Here is a 20,161-nt window from a genome sequence, read left to right as displayed (position 1 = left end):
TTTTTATCTTAAATTTACTGGGTTGGTTTGATTTGATTAATTTTTTTTATCTTGAATCTTGATATTGTATCGATATTTAATTTACTTTTGTATATTATTTTTTGATTTTACTCAATTACTGAGTAAGTGTTTACCGGGTGTCATTTATCTTACTGGGTAAGCATGACATTGGTCTTACTCGGTAAGAGACGTAACAAAAGAGAAGACTCATAGGATTTGTTTATCATTTGGTCAGGTATATATGACTATTTGGTAGTAGCTTGATTAGAATAAGGATGATGATTTGCCTCGACCAAGTAGGGAACCTGACTCACCCGACCCGAACAATGACGAGGATTCCCCGCTAAAACGGGTCCCAAGACCGGGGTCAGGGGATCCCCGGTAGACTCAAACTAACGGATATTTTTCATAGGGTTTGACCGAGAACGGGATGTTAATCCACGTGCCCGTCGGGCCGAGGGTTGTTACTAAAAACTGGGTCGAGACCGGGGATTACAAACCCCTCCTTGTTGCCATGCTTAAATTAGGAAGCTTCTAGAGGATACTTTTGCAGAAAGTCAAGTTTTTCTATACCTGTCATTTCCAATTAAATAGCATGCTCATTTCATCTATGAAAAAACATTCCAAACAAAAACTTTCTTAATCTATATAGACTAGTTAATTTACACAAATAGCTTTATCCATACAATATACTTGATGAAAAACCAACCAAACAGCCCCTCACACAGTATACAAATTACCTTGTAAAAGACATTTACCAACAATATTTTTTATGATCGAGAATTTTATCGGATAAGATAACTGAGGACGGGATTCTTACTATTAAACATTTACCTTTTGATTTATTTGGTTTAATTATTACATTACTGTTATTCTTTTTATTTTATAAAAATTATTTCAGCTTTATAATTGTAAGATATTTATAAAAAAAATATTACATTATGCTATTTCTTACAAATTACAGTATTTATAAATTATTATTTTATATATATATATATATATATATATATATATTATTTCTTATTTCTTGTGACATTAAAAATATAATTGATTTTAAAAGGATCAATATCGACTCAGTTCTAAGTATTGAACAAACAACTCAAAAACAGAGCCCTCGAACAAAAAACCAAAACGAAGCAACCATTAAAACCAGAAACACAACAACAAAACACAAGACTATGAAACCTGTACGACCCCATTTATAAAGACGGACTAAGGGCCGTTTACTAAATATTTACCCGACAAGTGTGGATCGGGTAACTTTCCTCACCTGATGCACGTGACAATGGTTGAAAATCTTACCCGGTAAGAGCAATGATAGGGATGGAGAGTCTTACCCGGTAAGTGATGGTGAGGACTCTTACCCGGGTAAGTGTTTACCGGGTAAATTGTTGCATACGATACCGTTTTATTATACTACAATCTTATCTGATAAAATAGATGATATTGTTGACTCCTACCGGTAAGCGTTTTATTGGATAAGTATTTGGGTAAACAGCCACTAAATAACATCTATCATCATCAAGATAAAACCGACCTTAAGAGAAAAATCAACACCCAAAAACATGCCACCATTTGCTGATGAAAAATCAACGTATGTTAATGTATTTTCATTAAAACCCAGTCTTATTTTATTGTATTTTAATAAAAATATTATTAATTTATTAATATAAGAGGGGTATTAAATGAAAAATAAAAAAGGTATAAAATAAAATAAAATAAAATAAAGGTGCTTTACAACTGTTAAATGTGACTTGAGATGTGCTGCCATTACTTTTCGTGAGTTGCGATATTCCCCCTTTGTTTGCGACATGGTCTCACCACATGAATTGAAAATAAAAGAATTTGCTTATCCATTTGTAAATTCTTGGTTATTTTGAGAGAATCACATAAAACCTGACTAAAAAAGTGAAGAAGGTATGGGAATGTAACTGTTTTGGATATAAATGGCTATGGATCGGGTTCGGGACGATTATTGGTATCCCCGTTTCTGAAACCGTCCTCATAAACGTCCTGATTCTTGTTGGAGAACCCGTTAAGAATAAAAATTCTCTTTTTCTAGTTCACCGTTAGATATACCCGAACCCGAAACACGGGCCGATCTAAAAAAATTACAATATTTTAATCTTCACAGATAAAAGTAAATTACATTTTTTTAAAGATGTATGTTTAAATGTCTCAAACACAATCGAATCAATTACAAACAATGTATTAGATTACAATATAAAAGTAAATAGAAATTCAAACATCAAAGAACTTACATCACGATTTCACGATTAGGCAAATAAACTAGACCTTTTAGTGAGTCATATTTGGATTGTTGAGGTGAAGTGGTTAAAAGTGTTCTAAATTTAATGCTACTATCTGTTTAATGATACTATATGTATATGTATATATATATACAAATTATATATACATACATACATACATACATATCGGGCCGGGCCGGGCTGGTGATCACCGTCCCCACCCCGTCCCCGTTAAAATCCACGAATATGTCCCCAATCCCTGCTCTGTCCCCAATTAGATGTCCCAAACCCGACCGAAAGTTTTGATTTCCAGTTTTTACCATTGGTTTCGGTTTTTTTATCCCTAGTTTTGAAAAATATTCCAGGGTTCCTTTTTAATTGGTATCGACAAATATAGAAAAAAAAACATTTTTTGTGTTACATATACGTTTAGGAGTCTTTTCATGTAAAATAAAAAACACTTAGATCCCGTTTGGTTTGAAGGAATGAAATGGATTTGAGTGGGTTTGCATTTTAATTTCATTTCAATCTCATGTTTGGTTTGTTGGATTATCTAGATTTAAAATCATAGGATTTAATTGAAATTCTTCAAATATAAGATTTTGAAATCCTCAGGGAGTGCTCGGGATTTCACGTGATTTCGTAGAATTGTATGCAATAAGGTTTTAATAAATGTTAAAAATATTTGTTTTGTAATAATCAATTAATAAAAATGTGATTCAATTATTTTTATAATTTTTTCTATAAATTATTTATAAATAATGAAATTCAGTTCTATTTCAAACCAAACACACCAATGATTTCAGATCAATTTTGATCAAAATCCCTCAATGAAATCCAAATCATTCAAAAACAATCCTGCAAACCAAACGGATCCTTTAGAGCTTGACTTGCATGAGATGTACCAATTAGGATATGTGCTTGCCAAATAATTTTCACTCATTTTGGTGCGTTTGGTTTACGGATAGGAACGGAAAAGATTGGACGAACGAGAATACGGTTGTCAAGTGAAAGAACTGTGAAAGATTAGGGTTGAGTAGAAGATCCAACCGTTCATGTGAGAACCATAAATAATTAGAGAATCAAATAACTGATTTTATATTGTGCATTTATTGATAAGTTTAACACTATATAAAATTAATTAAAATGTGTATATATTTTTTACAAGTATATTCATCAATGAATATAAACTATCTATTCATTGATGAATATATTTAATTGTATTTTTATTATGTCAAAAAGGATATTGAGCAAGGAACATAAATCAAGTAGAGTTTTGATTCGAAATGTGAGTAGTTTGATAATTTACTAATATTTTCACATCGTAAGGGTTATTTGTTTATCTCTTAATAGCTTTAATATCTTGCTTGGATATTTCAATTCCCAACTCAAAAAGATGTGTGAATTTTCACTCTTTTGATAGTTGTTGAATAGTTTGGTGGTCCAAACTACCCCTACAATTGAAGCTGTTAACAAATAAACAAACAACCCTTGGTCCCTGTAGTTTGCTCAAATTTTGGATTTGGTCCTTAAAATAAGCTATCTACACTGGTGGTCCTTAACATTTCATTTTCATAACACTCATGGTTCATTCACTTAACAATATTAGCTAGCAACCGTTATGATGGACTCATTGGTCTTTTCAATATTTTGCTCGCATATTTTAATTCTTAACTCAAAAGATACATGAATTTATTTCGATTTCTTTTGTTTTTCTAAACTTGAGATTTTTTTTAGGGAAAATTGCATCAAAATGGAACCAACTTTCACCTAATTGCTATTTTGGGGAACTAACTTTCAAAATCGTCATTTTGGGGAACCAACTTGCACCTGATTCCTATTTTGGGGAACCAACTTTCAAAATCGTCATTTTGGGGAACCAACTTGCACCTGATTCCTATTTTGGGGAACCAACTTGCACTTGATTCCTATTTTGAGGAACCAACCTTCAAAATTGTCATTTTGGGGAACGAACTTGCACTTGATTCCTATTTTGGGGAACCAACTTGCAAAATAATTATAAAAAAATAATAAAAATTCGTTTTTTCCAAAAATTAATGCAATAAAATTTATTTTTCATTTCAAATCTCGTTTTTTTTATTCAGATATCAAATTGAATATTTAAAAAAAAAAATCAAATTACCACAATAAAATATTGTTTTTTACTAATGCAAGAAAAATCAATTTAATAGAAAAAAATTAATTGATGCAATTGCTTAGATATAAAAATCTTGAATATGATATTTAGTATTTATTTTTTATTGCATCAATTAATTTTTTTTATTAAATTGATTTTTTTGCATTAGTAAAAAACAATATTTTATTGTGGTAATTTGGATTTTTTTTAAATGTTCAATTTGATATATGAATTAAAAAAAACGAGATTTGAAATGAGAAATAGATTTTATTGCATTAATTTTTAGAAACAAACGAATTTTAGTTATTTTTCTATAATTATTTTGCAAGTTGGTTCCCCAAAATAGAAATCAGGTGCAAGTTGGTTCCCCAAAATGACGATTTTGAAAGTTGGTTCCCCAAAATARGAATCRKWTGCAAGTTGGTTCCCCAAAATGACGATTTTGAAAGTTGGTTCCCCAAAATAGGAATCACATGCAAGTTGGTTCCCCAAAATGACGATTTTAAAAGTTGGTTCCCCAAAATAGGAATTAGGTGAAAGTTGGTTACATTTTGATACAATTTTCCTATTTTTTTAATACTAATTCTTTGTGAATTTTATAGTGTCCAAATAAATTAAAGATTTTTATTTAACATACATTTTATTCAATGTGATGGATATAAAAAATATTATAAACAAAAATAGGAAAAAAAACGTTAATTACATTATATTTGAGAGCACGTTACATTTTTAGTCCCTATAGTTTGTTCAAAGACCAATAAATCCATCATAATGAGTGTTAATTAACATTGTTAAATGAAAAGATCATGAGTATTATAAAAATGAAAAGTTAAAAACCATCGGTATTAGTAGTTTATTTTAAGGATCATATCCAAAATTTAAACAAACAACAAGGATCACCATTTTTCTTTTCAATCTTGTAATTAAGATTTGGACAAATTGAATGAAAAAAGTAACGTACTTTAATTTGATTCATATTTTGGGTAACGTACTTTCAAAACTTACATTTTGGTATATAAGATGTAAAGTTTTAAACATTTAAGTACCCGGGTAACCAGTTGAAGCATTAATCGGTTACCATGCTGATGTGCCGAGTGATGTGACATCCAACTCAGTATTATTATCTATTCAACACAATTTCATCTCATCACTCGCCACATCAGCATGATAACTAGTTAATATTTCAATCAGTTATACAGATATTTAAATGTTTAAAACTTTATATATTATGTACTAAAATAAAAGTTTTAAAAATACGTTATTTAAAATAGGAATCAAGTTAAAGTATGTTATTTTTTTATACAATTTACTGGAGAATTGAAGAAAACTTATTTATTTTAAAAAGGAAAAAAAAACAATAATATAACACTTGTTTTCTGATCAACAAGTACAAAGAATGCATATTTATCGACCATAGGAATGGGGCCAAAAACTAGGGCTTTGGTTGAAACAGATTAAAACCCCATGATCTCAATTGGAGCTTTCGCTCGAATCTATGTAAACCCGATAGGCAACATAACCCTAGGCAATCGTAACTTTAAGGGAAAAGGATCAAGAAATCATGATCGGAACTGTTGCTTCGATGGCATTCTGCAAATCTAAACAGTTGAAGAATCTCATCTTCATCCCCTTTTTACATCGCAAATTTCTTCACAAACCAAGGTACGCACTCTGTATATGGATCTGTTAAAAGTTGAGGAAAATGCGCGATTGCTCGTAATTGTGTTTGATGTTGAGTAATTGATCAAAGAAATTAGGAGGATATTCGTGTATTTTGCTATTTGAAATCAATATCCGTAAATTGTGATTGTATTCTAGTTTGTTATGTATGCATAATTTCATCTTCAATCAACAATACATGATAACTACGTTTCCAGAAGGAATCGAGGGAAGGTGCGGTTGCGAGAGAGTGTGCTGTGAGAAGGTTTAGGGACGTTAGTTTGCAGGATTTGGAGGAATTTGGAATTGGATTCCATTTCAATCCCACGCCTTTGGTTTAAAGGGAAGTCCGGTATCGGAATCCTGCAAACATTGGATTTAGAAATCTCACTTGTAATTGGTATTTCACGTGATTTCATTGGATTTGTTTGTAATAATCTTCTAAAATATATTTAAAACATTAGCATCAAAGATTCCGAATCCTTTCAATTCTAAATCTTTTAAATGAAATCTAAATCCCTCAAAAACATTATTGCAAAGCAAACTAGCCTTAGTTTTAATTTGACATGGGTGGTTTAGTAATTTACTAAGCGAGTCCCGACTTAACATTGTTACTCCATCTATTTGTCACCCACTCATGTCATGTCCCATCTCAGTCTAACTGTAGCACCACACATGGGGCAACAAGTTTTTGTCCTGTCATGCGCTGTACCGTCTTGCATTCCAAATGCACCCGGAGGAATTTCCATGTACATTTAGGGGGTGTTTGGTTAGAGGTATCAAGCAATAATCAATGGGAATGATAATAAAAGAAATTGTTTGGTTTCATATAATATAATGGGTTCATTTCCTCATAAGCCCAAATTTTCATTCCGAGTTAGACTGTGGGAATGAAAAGTCATTCCCATTTTCATTCTCTGTCATTTTCTTTCCCATTTTCATTCCCCAACCTGAACCAAACTAATTTGCATTCCCATTTTCTGTTTTAGGCTTTCACCATTAGAGGATTTTTCTGCTAATCTCATAATGTGGTAGTTTTTCTGATTTTCTACACAAGGTTTCGGGTCATGAACCAGCTGTTATATCATACGGAACAGAAAGATACCTCCATGGGGGTATCATCTGGTCTCATTCAGCTCCAACTATGGACATGGTTCACAAAGTTCTAGAGCCAGCACCAAGATCTGGAACCGCTAATGGTTCAGCCGAAGCTAAACCAAAGAGGAAAAAGTTAAAGGGTAAAAGAGCAGTTGTAAGGTGGTTGAAGTTCTTCAGATTCAAGAAGAAGAAAGATTACGAAAGAATGACGGCAGAAGAAAAAATTCTCTTCAAACTGAGAAAGGTAAGTAACTTTTGCTTATATGCGTAGATAGTTGCATACTTCCGTCCAAAAGGGAAGGTTTAGATGAGAACCGTAAATATTTTGAGAACCAAGAACCAACTATTAACGCCTTGTTCATCATGAATGTCATGATATATGTTCATGATGAAAATTATTCACACACACACACACACATACATATATATATATACATACATATATATATATACATACATATATATATATATACATATATATATATATATATATATATATTACTGGCGAAAATGCATAAGATCATGAACAAAAAATATGACAGCATAACGACACTACAACAAAAGCGGCTTTATAGGATGCTAAATATTTATAAATGTCCTTATAGGATGTTTTTGGGAGTCTTAACAAGTTTAAGACATTTTTGAAATAAAGTGTCCTATGAGCTCTTTATAGACACTTTTGAGAAACGTCATACGAACACAACTTTTTATGTGACACTTGTTTTATAAACTTAAAACTTTTAAAACAGTACATTAAGACATATATATATATGGATCCTATAAAGCTGATTTTTTGTACATTATTCAGGGTTATTCATCATGAATAATACATGAAATAGTTGGTTCTCAAATATTTACGGTTCTCATATGAACTTTCCTTTCCATCCAAATTGATTACATTTTTATCAATTATTTATGCAAGAGTCAATTAAACGGCTATAAATATCGTTGGGGGACTATTTGATCTTATTATCAGGCCCGAAGGAAGGAAGAAAGATTGGTTGAATCTCTAAACAAAATCGAACCTAAAGAGACATCGGAAACAACCCATGATCCCGAAATATTGACTCCAGAAGAACACTTTTATTTTTTGAAAATGGGAATCAAGAGCAAGAATTACGTGCCCGTTGGAAGACGAGGGATATATCAGGGTGTCATTCTTAACATGCATTTGCATTGGAAGAAACACGAGACTCTACAAGTGATTGTGAAAACGTTCACGCCAGACGAAGTGAAGGAAATGGCGGTAGAGCTCGCAAGACTGAGCGGAGGAATTGTGCTCGACATTAAGGATGACGATACGATCATTATGTATAGAGGGAAGAACTATTCGCAGCCGCCTACCGAGATAATGTCGCCTAGGGTCACTCTCCCTCGGAAAAAGGTCATTCCTTCATCCGTCTTTTATGCTTTTCTCTTGTCATGTTTGAGAAACAGCCACTACGACAAAATCAGGTTTTATAAGGACGCCAAAAATGTCTAAATGTCTTAATAGACTGGTTCTATATGACTTACGTTTATAGGAACAAAAATTATGCATCCTATGTAAAAGTGTTGCAATAAGTTTATAGGACGTTTTTGGACGTGGTAACATGTTTTTTAATGATACTTTGAAATAAAGTGTTCTATTAATTTTTTTATTTAACATTGTTTGAAAAAGTGTCTTGTAAAAACAAATGTACAATAAAAGGATGTGTTCATAAGTGTCCTGTAAAAATACTAATATGACATTTTATTTTAAAAGTGTCATAAAAAACTTGTTAAGACGCTCAAAACGTTCTATAAATTTATTGCAATCTTTTTACATAAGAAACAATTGTTTGGTCTTATTAACCTAAGTCCTATAAAACAGTCTATTATGACATTTAGACATTTTTAGTGTGCTATGAATCCGATTTTGTTGTGAGCCGTTATTCCTTTGAGATAGATGACAGGTGCGCGTACATACCACCCTTCCCAACCCCTTCTTTCGAGTGAGATATGCTGAGGGGCTGTTTGGTTGGTTTTCCATTAAGTTATGTACGGAAATAACTTGGCTTAAAAGTTCTCCTCTAGAAGATTACTGAATAAGTCACTTTCTATATCATTAAGCCACTACCAAACAGTCGTGTATAGCTGACCGAATAAGCTGTGAGTCCCATTAAGCTCATTAAGCTGCTAACAAACGGGCCTTGAGTTTGTTTGGTTTGGTTTCCGATCACATTTACACGAAACTTTAGTCCTTTTCATTTTGTTTCTGCATATCTTGCAGGCATTAGACAAATCAAAATATAGAGACGCCCTTCGTGCCGTTAGGAAATACATACCTAGACTCGAGCAGGATCTCGAGCTTCTTCGTGCAAAGGCTGAAAAAGAAACAGTTGTTATGGTTGATGCGGAAACCCCATTAATCGGCACCGATACTCCTGAATCTGAAGAACTTTCGAACATCCAAAACGAAGCTAAACAAAAACTTAGAGAACTCGTTGCTAAAAATGATGAATTCAACGAAGATGATCATTCTGTGACAGGTTCAGAACTAGTCTCGGATTCAGAAGATCTGTCGGATATTTTCGAGACGGATAATGAAACGGATGACGAAGAGAACAATGAAAAACCGCTTTATTTGGATGAATTCGAGAAGTTCCCTTTAAAAAGTAATGATATTGAAGACGATTTTGAAGAGCATCTTCGGCGGATTTCTGCCGAGTCGAAGAAAGAAAAGGATTTGGAACCGGATTTCGATGAGGTTGATCGGGTGGTTTTACGAGCTGCATCACTTTTAAAGAAGAGGAGGAGATGAAGGAGGGTTTCGATGGTCGGACATGCTCGAGTTCCGGTTTTTGACAGTTGGGGTGGTAGTTATTTCGAGATGTTGTCTTGATGAGCAACGAGTTTAGAATGTTGAATTGTTTGATTGGATAGAATCTAAATATATTGAAAGTTGTATTGTTTTTTTTGATATCTATGAGGAGCATTTTCAACCCTTAGGGGTCGTTTACTAAACATTGTCAGTGCTTATCGGTAAAAATTTAACACTATTATTTACTTGTAGGGTAAGATTTTAGTCCATCAAAACGACATTGTATGCAACAATTTATCCGGTAAACGCTTACCGTGGTAAGAGTCGTCGCCCTCGCTTAATGGATAAGACTCTTGGTTCTTGTCTCGCTTTTACCGGGTAAGATTCTTGGTTCTTACCATATTTATCCGATAAGGTAATGTGACTTGGTAAGTGCTCACCCGCGTAAACGTTTGGTAAACGGCTCCTTAATGTTATTTTATAATTCTTTTTGAAAATTTAGCAAAAGTTTACTCCAATAACTGTTAAACTCATTTTTTAGCAGGTGGCCATAGAAGTAAACCCAACTTTCAGTATTAAATTAAAAGGTAAATTGTATGAAAATGTAACGTACTTTAACTTGATTTCTAACATATTTTCAAAACTTTTATTTTGTACCAAAGATGTAAAGTTTTAAACATTTAAGCATCTGGGTAACCGGTTGAAACATTTAACAGTTACCATCTCTAATACCACATTACTCGCCACATTAGTATGATAACCGGTTTATGCTTCAACCGGTTACCCGGGTACTTAAATGTTTAAAATTTTACATCTTAGGTACCAAAATGAAAGTTTTAAAAATAAGTTACCCAAAATAAGAATCAATTTAAAGTATGTCACTTTTTCATTCAATTTGTCCTTAAATTAAAATCAAACATGTTAAAGAGAATCTTTAATAGATTCTTTAAAATAAAGATTTTGAAAATTTTAAAATAGAAAAAGTAAAGAGAGAGTGTGTGTAGAATTCTCCATATGTATAAAACTCCCAAAAGATATATTATTATAAGAGAGCTATTATTTTAATTATATTTACACTGATAAAAACCTCAAAAAAAATATAAATTAAATTTATAAAATATTTTAATAATATAATCAATATTAAAACATCTAAAATAAAAAAATTATTGGAGTTGAATACTTTTATTATATTTTAATTTTAATTCTTTATTTTTAGAGAATTTTTAAAGAATCTACTAGAGATGTTAATAATATAGCTTATTCAATTAAGCTAAAAACCCGTTAAACTTATTTAAGTTTTAGCAAATAAAATAAAAGAATGAATAAAACAGAATTCCAAAGAGTTTGGATCCATTCTCCATAACCAAATACTTGAAGAATTAATGCTACAAAAAGAAGACAACTTTCTTCCATCAAATTTGCACAAATCAAATACATTTTGAAGTTTACAAGTCCCTTTACATAGTTTAGTTTCTTGATACAACTAATACAAGTTTCAAATCTTCATGAAATTAGTCCCTCAACCTCTCAGGTTAGAGATATGATTTGCATACATTATACCCTCCTCAGTCCTCATGTCCTACCCTACCTCCTGGTGGGATATACTCGGTATGATTAATCTGTACGTTCCATATGGGAAATCAAGAATTTCCATTGTCTTCCCTTCTTTCGGCAAAATTCGACATCAAGATTAAGCAATCTCCAAGAATGCTCTTTTAAGCAAAAAGAGCAAATAGTGATGCGTCAAATAACCAATCCGGTATCATAGTCGTTGATATCTTTAGATGCAAGTCGCACTTGTTTTCTTTTCCGTTTTATATAAACTGTAAAGTCGGTTTTTGCCCCATGCCCTAGCTGCAAGCAGTTTAGAGATTATAACGTTGCATTCAGAATTCAAAATTCAAAATTCCAAAAAGAAGTTGCATCCATTTTGGAGATTACAGCATTTACTTATACTATTAAAATAGAGTTGGTTTCATTTACAAACTCAACCATTAATACAAACCAATCCACCATTCATCTAGTCAAATGAATATCTGATTCAAGGAATATTTATATTGCTTCCTAATATAAAGCACTGATCATAATAAATGAACTATGATAATCTAAACTCTCATCTCTATAAATATCTGATTCAAGGAATATTTTATATTGCTTTCTAATATAAAACACTGATCATAATAAATGAACTAAGATAATCTAAACTCTCATCTCTATAAATATCTCAATTAATTGGTTTGTATTAGTGGTTGGATTTGTAAAAGATCTCTCTTCTATTAAAATATTCCATACATTTAATAAAATACTATCGCTCTGTCCTAAACGTTTAACATCAAAGTTTCTTATTGGTGGGAATATAATAAAAAAATTATTTCTCTTTCATAGTAATCATTTTTGGGGGGTTCTCCAAATTTGGAGAATTGCACTCACGCTTTCTCTATTTTGGAGAGAATCTGTTGGAGCAAAAAACTTGTCCGGATTCTCTATTTACTCCATTTTGGAGAATTTGTTGGAGATGCTAAAGGAAATATAAACTAAGAGTTGGATTCCCGTGAGAATTCGTTGTTTTTTTAATGTGAAGGTTTGGTGTTTTTTTTATATGAGTGTTCAGCGAAACCAAAAAACTCATCCAATGGCTCAAACTCTAAGGGTCTGTATGTTAGCAGCTTAATGGGACTCAAAGCTTATTCAGTCAGCTATACATGAGTGCTTGGTAGTGGCTTAATGATATAAAAAGTGACTTATTTGGTAAGCTTCTAAGGGGAAGCTTTATGCAGAAAGCCAAGTTTTTTTTTCCAAACCAACCTCTCCCAATTAAAAAACACGCTCCTGCCATCTATGAAAAACCCCTTCCAAACAAGAACCTTCATAATCTATACAGACAGTCTCGCGAAAACTGGCTTGTCTCATATGATCCCAAGTCTATAAGCTAAATGGCAAGATTCATGAGTGTAATATTGTATGAGAAATACGAACATAAGGTAAGAATGGAATTTATACTCACTTTGTATGCTTGGAGCGTTGATATTTCTACTGTTTCTGGTCTTTCGTTTCTATCTCTCTCACATTATTAACAGCAACTTGGATTTTTGTTGACAGAACTTCGGTCTGCTGCTCAAGGTCTTTCAAAAATGTGCTGAGATGCTCGCGGTAAAAGTTAATTAGTTGATCTTGATGCTTCAACTCTGTGGTGAGTGCTTCAATTCTCCTTTCTTTACAATCCTACAAAGAAAATTCCAGCTAAAAATTATCCCCAAGAATTGGCCTTCACATGGAAGGAAATTAAAACGAAATTATGATGTTAATCAAAACAACTTGTCCAAATCCCAAGCACCAAAGACAAATAATTGACTTTCTCTTGCAAGTTGATCGGTACCACTATGGCTATGTATCGCAAATTAGTTGTTGGCTAATAAGTTAGCTCATAAACCAGTCATGTGTGGTAAAAGAAAAACTAGCTAATAAGCTGAATGTAAAATGACCTAAAAGGGCATGTTGGAAAACTAATTGGAAAAAATACAAGGAGCACAATTGGAAGGGAAAAAATGTGGCAAAAACTATTGGAGTTTAATGAAACGCTACTCGAAATAGCGTTTCAAGATGCTAGCTTATGCCTAACCAAACGGGATTTTTCAATAAACTCAAAAGTTAAGCTAGCTTATGGTTCCCAAACTTAGCCTACGTCTCTTGAACCCTTAGGTTGGGAGTTCAAATCTCTTAGGAGACATGGGTGCATCCGGTTGAACACTAGTCTACCACTTTAGGATCTAATACATATATAGTAGTCCATCAATCTCAAAACAATGTCAATAATGAAAAATGCACAGAAATGTGTAATTTTACACTTTAAGTTAACTAAATAACAATTTTCCCCTTAATAATAGAGGGAGGTAATGAATTTCTCCATCTTATAATCAAGGGTATAATTAGAAAGTAGGCACTTGCTTTTGAAAGTGGACATTTATTTTAGGACAAACTAAGATAAAAATGTGGCCACTTAATTTGGGGCGGAGGGAGTAATACTTATTTACCTCTAAAAATCATAAAAAAGGTTACGTGGAACGAAGACACGTAAAAATTATTATCTTGCATGCTTGCTGGTTTCTTTCCATGTGCTTAACAATATTGTTGAGATGATTAATGCTTTTGATTTCGGAAGAATGTTTAACTGCGAGTTTTGATGGGATCTGGTGCATTAGTGCTGATATGATCGCACCCATTTCAGAAGAATGTTTGTAACATCTAGACCAAGAAAACATTAGCTTTAAGCAAAGGAAGATCACAAATGCTACTTTAATCACTAACAACAGAAAATACAGAAGTTGCAAAGAAACATAACCGATGGTAGGTAAAATGACGACTTACCCCTTCATTGATAGAAAGACAAGCCGACAGTACTAGTGGATGAGTATGCTCTTTTTCGAATCTAGTCACAACCCACTTCCCGAATTTATTTACCCGCACCAGCATCATTGCGTTGCAACCTTGTCTTGAACTAGTATGTTGTTTCCGTATCTGCCCAAATTGGTTCTTGGCTTTTGTATAATAACCCTCTTTATTACAAGAAAGTCGGCGGGATATAATCTTCTTATCAACCTCCGAACGACGGCACTGATCAATCCGCATTTTGAATCCTAAATGCCTTGCATATTCATCATAAAATTTCTTAGCAGCGTCCTCAGAGTCGAACTCCATACCCACACGTGGTTCTGCAACTGCCCTTTGTTCACATCCAACATCACTACCAACACCATCTCCCACACTCCCAGCTGCTAAATTCACATCCACTGTCACAAAAAAGTATGGCATGTCATCCAAATGTATATCTACATGTCTCCATTTAGAATCAAATAAAACTGAAAAAGTTATAAGCAAGGTTTTAAAAGGCGCAATCGGGCCTCAAGGCGTTTTCACTCAATGAGGCGAGGCATAAGCCTCGAGGGGGTTCGAGACGTAAGGCCTAAGGCGGAAATATATACACCAAAATATGTATATATACTACACAGATATATATATATACACACATTTATATACGATATAATATATATATATATATATATATATGTATTAAATTACTAAGGGGGCTGGTTTACTGGTCCCTGACAGATGAAAGGTTTTGTGAAACCGCGAGATAGGCTGGGAGATACGTTGATAGGGTGTGGAAAAATTGGTTGCATGGAAGAAGATTAAGGATCAAACCACGTTTTTTGATTGAGATGAGAAATTACTAGCTTTTTTGGGTTTAAAATAATAGAAGCACACATTGGGGCATTGGGTTCGACTTTTAGTTTTTTAAAATACAAGAAGACACTTATATTATAAAGAGAAGTACTACTACTGACATAGAACTTATAAAAAAGCCAAAAAAACCATTACCAAAGCAGATCATCTGAGGCATACGCTTCAACACCGCCTCATGCCTCGCCGAACCGCCTCACCGGACCAAGGCGTAAGCCTCTTCCAGGGTCCAAGAGGCACCGCCTCGCCTCAAAGCGTAGGCCTCAAAAGATTTTAAAACCATGATTATAAGTTTTCTAGCAAAAGTTATAAACAAAAGTTGTCAGTAGTTACTGACTCCAGTATTACTTCATTCCAAAATTAGCATCTTATTTAAAGCATGCACAAATTATTACAAACTTTGTCTGTGAATGTTTCCACAAATCCTTAACATAGAGATCATCATATACTTGTATGCTCTAGATGTGAAAAAGGAAGATGGAACTCTTACTAGTTGCTATCTTACTTTGATCTGATGTAAACACTATGATCTTCACAACTTAGGGATAATTAAGATGATTTAACCAACTGATTCCTCCCAATGAGCATTTCTTACAAGACTAAGTAAGAAAATTATCGATGTATAGCAACTCCGGGATCAAATTGGGGTTTATACTCTTGAATTAAACATGCCTATCCTGTTGAGAAAATTTGTGTGCCACGAAGAGTGATTAACATAGGTTATGTAGTCTGTGTGTACATACATTAAACATATTCGATAGAATGATGGCGATTGATCGATGGTGAAGTAGCGTGTTAGGGTAAAAGGTTAATGCGGAAGCTTAAAACAGTTGAAATTAGTAAGAGATAGATATAAAAATGACCTAATTCAGCTGTATCTTGTGATGAATCTCCGATACGAGTGCCGATCATCGCCCAAAACTCACCGGTGGAACACCGCCCTGAAGAAGTGGAGAAGGGCGACGGAGGATTTCGTTTTGTTCTTCAAAAAGGCAGACAGAGTCTTAACTCCAACAAAACCCAAACTCTAATATACCAAATGGTATTAAACTATTTTTTTTAATTCTTATTTTGATAAAAATAAAATCAAAAGTAAAATGCCAGTTTGCATAATCTGAAGCGTTGTTAGTTCGTAGTTGATAAACCAGTTGATGAATAAATCATATTTGACAAAAAACTAGCTGATCGAAGAGAACATTTTGAAAAATTAGTCAATTATAATATATACTTTATTATAAAGCATTTGATAAAAACTTTTAAAAACCATTTTTTATGCATAAAGTACTGTTTATTAATGTATATTACTTAAAACTCAAGATTACAAGTAGATTACGTGCAAGTACAACTTATTAAAGCTTCATATCTGAATTCATATAACTAACTGCAGATAACATAAGTTTTAAGTAATATGCATCAATAAACAGTATTTCATGTATAAAATATTGTTTTTATGAGTTTTTATCAAATACTCTATAATATAGAATAGATTATAACAATCATTAATATCTAAAATTATATGACCTTATTGTTTTTTTAAATAAATTGTAGACGCTTGTTTAGAAATACCAGAAACTAATAAACCGGTACTGTAATAAGTAAAACATTGTAATTGTTTTAGGATTTGAGAAGTACATAATGCATGAATATAAAAATTTTATATGAGTCGAATACGTGTGTTCGGTTTCCGTATTTGATTAACATATCTACATAATGTTTGGACGTGTTCAAATACTGATTCGCATGATACGGTTTTTAACAATCGGTTTATCGTATTTCACGAGTTTGATTTTAACCTATTGGTTAAAAACAAAGATAAAATCATATAAATTAATCTCAACCGTCAGATAAATAAATATTTGATTGTATAAATATTTCAATTGTGTTTTAGGGTTGTGTTCCGATGAGAAGGGAAGTTACGGTGATAACCGTAATAATTGATTTTCACCCTTGGATCAATCCTAATTGAATGTCAACACTAATGAGTTGTACCTCAATCCTCTTTTAAAGCGTAATACACGAGTGGACATGAGATCAAAAGTGATCAATGGTTCAGATTTCTTTTTATGCTTCTCACCATAACTTTCATTTTCACACAATCTTTCGTCTTGTTTCTTAATCTAAAACTTTAATCTATTTCATACATATCTTGATTATAACTTTTTACATATTCTATAAACATTTTTATTGTAATAAATGAATCATCGTTATTTTTTATAAACATCTCAATTGTTTGGTTCGTATGTTTTCTATAAAATACTAGGTTTTTACAAATGATCAAGAATCACCAATTTTTTATTTTCAAAAAATAGGTGTTCATAACATAAATGACACAGGGGCCGTTTATCAAACACTTACTCGGATAAGTAAACACTAAGTCACATTTTTTAACTGGATGAATATGGTAAGAACAAAAAATCTTACTCAATAAGAGCGAGACAAGGACCAAGAGTCTTACCCGATAAGTAAGGGTGACGACTCTTACCATGGTAAGCGCTTATCGGGTACATTGTTGCATACGATACTGTTTTGGTGGACTAAAATCTTACCTGGTAAGTAAATGATAGTGTTAAACTTTACCGATAAACACTTACGGGGTAAGTATTTGGTAAACGGCCCCTTAGACATGTATAATAAATTAATAATTATATATTTTTTATTAATTAAATGACATTTTTACCCTTAATTAATATCTCTCTTTTTACCCTTAGGACATTGTTGTGTTGCCGGTGGAGGCGAACTCTTAAATATTTATACATTAATTAAAGGTATATTAAAAAAATTAGTTATCTATTTTGAAATGAGACATTAGCTTTAAGACAAATATAAATAAAAATTTAAACCCTTATTTGGAGACGAAGGAAATACACTAAAAAAAATAAATTCCTTTTGCAATTTATACCCGGAGATGGTTCATTTTAAATCATAATTGTATGAAAAAGTAACGTATTTTAACTTGATTTTTATTTTGGATAACGTATTTTTAAAACTTTCATTTTGGTACCTAAGATGTAAACTTTTAAACATTTAACTACTCGGTTAACCGGTTATCATACTGATGTGACGAGTGATGTGGTATCAAACTCAGTATTATTTGCTAACGTGGTTAGTGACAAGAATTTTTTTAATTTAAAATTAGTCTATAATCGGTTATCTGAATACTTAAATGAATAAAACTTTACATTTTAGATATCAAAATAGAAGTTTTTGAAAGTATGCTACGTGAAATAGAAATTTAACTTTACTTTTTCGTTCGATTTTGTCGGTTTAGGGTTTGGAATTGTCCGAATTCCATCCAAATGTGGTAAAACAAAGAAGAAATTCAACCTCAACAAAGTGCAACCATCGTCAAATTCATTCTAATGGAGTCCATCCACATAGATTCATTGAAGAAAATTCAATGTAAGAAAGCATAAACAGCAGTTGAAATATACACCAAAAGAGCAGAAGTCACCAGTACAATCATGGAAGCAACTGCATTCACCGTCGATCTACTCCCACAAGTCAACATCCCCAATCGAATCTCGATCACATTCACCATTGATAACATCAAGAACAAACATCCCATCACCGATCCAACAGCCGATCCAAGCATCCCGAATCGCAACGCTTTCAGATTAATATGTGCCCTAAAAGCTTCATCCACATCCTTGCTGTTCAGCAGATTTATGGCGAGTTTAAGACCTTGTGCAACCAGAGACGAGAAGAGGAAGAAACTAAACGATACAACCTCGAATACCAGAAGCTTTTTCGCGACGGAGATGTCCGCATCGCAGGCGGATCGGTTCTCGAGGCTCCGTTGGCCCGGGGTGGTGAGAGAAAGTCCGACGAAGACGGCGATTGTGAAGAGAGAATTGACGTTTACGAGTCCATCGAGTGCTGTTACGTGAATGCTTGTTGTTGATGTTGATCGAGAGGATGACGATGGGATCCTCGTTCCGATTTGTTGATCGTAGTACTCTTTTGGATAACCGTCAGATCTGCAAGTGAATAGGAACAAATTAACACAAAAAACGATCAAAATTACGAGTAGAGAGAGATAGAAGAACTTACTCTGCCATTGATGAAGCTTGAAAGCTTTGATTTGTTGATGAAGTAGGGTTTGGCTTAGGATTTTGTGGGCAGAAGCAGGTGTTTGAGTGCAAGGGAAAGCAATCGAGTTTGCTTGCCAAAGCATTAGGCAAGGCAACTTAAGACAAAATATCGGGTGTTTGTTTGATTAAAAAGGAACTTTTAGGGTGTTGTTTGCCAATACTCCAAAGTTGAAGGTACTATTTTACAAATAATAAAGTTTAGAAATAATGTAGATAACCAATTGTTGAAATTTGGTTAATTTATTACAACAAATACGTTAAGGGACTTAATCATTTAAAATAAGAAAATTTATTGATTGTTTTTATTAAAAAAAACAGGTACTTAATCATTCAAAATCAGAAAATTTAATATTTTTTCATTCAAAAAAATAGTTTAGAAGCTTAACCATTCAAAATGGGATAGTTCGTTGGATTTTTATAAACTTGTCCCTTTTACAAAAAAACAAAATGTACCAGACGATGTCTTACGAATTAATTTAAATTATTATATGCATTTTCTTACGTTGAATATACACTCTAAATGGATTTGATATGAAATATGATTTGTTGGTTACTGGTATTGAAAACCCATGTGTGAATCTAACATTTATTGACCTCGTATAAAGATGGCTTAAAACTAAAAAGCCACAATCGGACATCAATAGCAACAACGACAAGCCATGTCGCTTTCTGCAATTTATGTCGTCTCGATTCACGCTTGTAAAGTAACTCCACCATAGCCAATGCGTCATGACCCACACGTTGCTATTATCGGTACAAAAGGCTAACTGGTAGCAATGATGATTAGGTTTTTGAATACTGAAATCATGCATGGATAAAAAACGGTCCACAATTTATTTTTTGTTACTTATTACGATACATTATATAGTGCTCTTCTCGGTTGACTGTTGACTGCCGGACATGATCT

At 32.9% G+C, this 20,161-nt stretch overlaps 3 protein-coding genes across 5 annotated transcripts; 1 reads left to right on the top strand and 2 right to left on the bottom strand.

Moving 5' to 3' along the window:
- Positions 1-5,827: 5,827 nt before the first annotated feature.
- On the top strand, positions 5,828-10,127 carry LOC112504468 (uncharacterized CRM domain-containing protein At3g25440, chloroplastic). Of its 3 annotated transcripts, none has more exons than XM_025108408.1 (4): positions 5,828-6,048; positions 7,081-7,387; positions 8,120-8,527; positions 9,395-10,127. In XM_025108408.1, the coding sequence occupies exons 1-4, from the start codon at positions 5,948-5,950 to the stop codon at positions 9,923-9,925; spliced, it is 1,347 nt and encodes a 448-aa protein (XP_024964176.1). In that variant the 5' UTR covers positions 5,828-5,947; the 3' UTR covers positions 9,926-10,127. The 3 variants fall into 3 exon arrangements, with proteins under 3 accessions (XP_024964176.1, XP_024964178.1, XP_024964177.1); XM_025108410.1 differs by having other exon boundaries at positions 7,035-7,387; XM_025108409.1 differs by having other exon boundaries at positions 5,965-6,048; positions 7,103-7,387.
- A 1,192-nt stretch (positions 10,128-11,319) lies between these two features.
- Positions 11,320-16,208, bottom strand: LOC112504471 (protein FAR-RED IMPAIRED RESPONSE 1-like). Its single transcript, XM_025108414.1, has 4 exons — positions 16,027-16,208; positions 14,291-14,712; positions 12,930-13,147; positions 11,320-11,779 (listed from the first exon to the last, which is right to left on the bottom strand). Exons 1-3 carry the CDS (start codon positions 16,073-16,075, stop codon positions 12,956-12,958), a joined length of 663 nt encoding a protein of 220 aa, XP_024964182.1. The 5' UTR covers positions 16,076-16,208; the 3' UTR covers positions 11,320-11,779; positions 12,930-12,955.
- A 2,280-nt stretch (positions 16,209-18,488) lies between these two features.
- Positions 18,489-19,316, bottom strand: LOC112504473. The gene is made up of 2 exons (XM_025108415.1): positions 19,214-19,316; positions 18,489-19,140 (listed from the first exon to the last, which is right to left on the bottom strand). The coding sequence occupies exons 1-2, from the start codon at positions 19,219-19,221 to the stop codon at positions 18,558-18,560; spliced, it is 591 nt and encodes a 196-aa protein (XP_024964183.1). The 5' UTR covers positions 19,222-19,316; the 3' UTR covers positions 18,489-18,557.
- Positions 19,317-20,161: the final 845 nt, after the last annotated feature.

Source organism: Cynara cardunculus, unplaced genomic scaffold (assembly GCF_001531365.2).
Source record: "Cynara cardunculus var. scolymus isolate 2C unplaced genomic scaffold, CcrdV1 Un_Scaffold_5687, whole genome shotgun sequence".
Classification (NCBI taxonomy): domain Eukaryota; kingdom Viridiplantae; phylum Streptophyta; class Magnoliopsida; order Asterales; family Asteraceae; genus Cynara; species Cynara cardunculus.
This window is presented reverse-complemented; position numbering and strand designations above follow the sequence as displayed.

What these genes read in the sequence shown, in the direction of transcription:
- LOC112504471 (XM_025108414.1), bottom strand. Translation starts at nt 16,075, where the DNA reads ATGATCGGCACTCGTATCGGAGATTCATCACAAGATACAGCTGAATTA. An exon ending in ACAAGATACAGCTGAATTAG is followed by an intron (nt 14,713 to 16,026) that starts GTCATTTTTATA and finishes TTTTTGTGACAG; the next exon opens with TGGATGTGAATTTAGCAGCT. An exon ending in GTCTTTCTATCAATGAAGGG is followed by an intron (nt 13,148 to 14,290) that starts GTAAGTCGTCAT and finishes TTTTCTTTGTAG; the next exon opens with GATTGTAAAGAAAGGAGAAT.
- LOC112504468 (XM_025108408.1), top strand. Translation starts at nt 5,948, where the DNA reads ATGATCGGAACTGTTGCTTCGATGGCATTCTGCAAATCTAAACAGTTG. An exon ending in AAATTTCTTCACAAACCAAG is followed by an intron (nt 6,049 to 7,080) that starts GTACGCACTCTG and finishes ATAATGTGGTAG; the next exon opens with TTTTTCTGATTTTCTACACA. An exon ending in TCACTCTCCCTCGGAAAAAG is followed by an intron (nt 8,528 to 9,394) that starts GTCATTCCTTCA and finishes CATATCTTGCAG; the next exon opens with GCATTAGACAAATCAAAATA.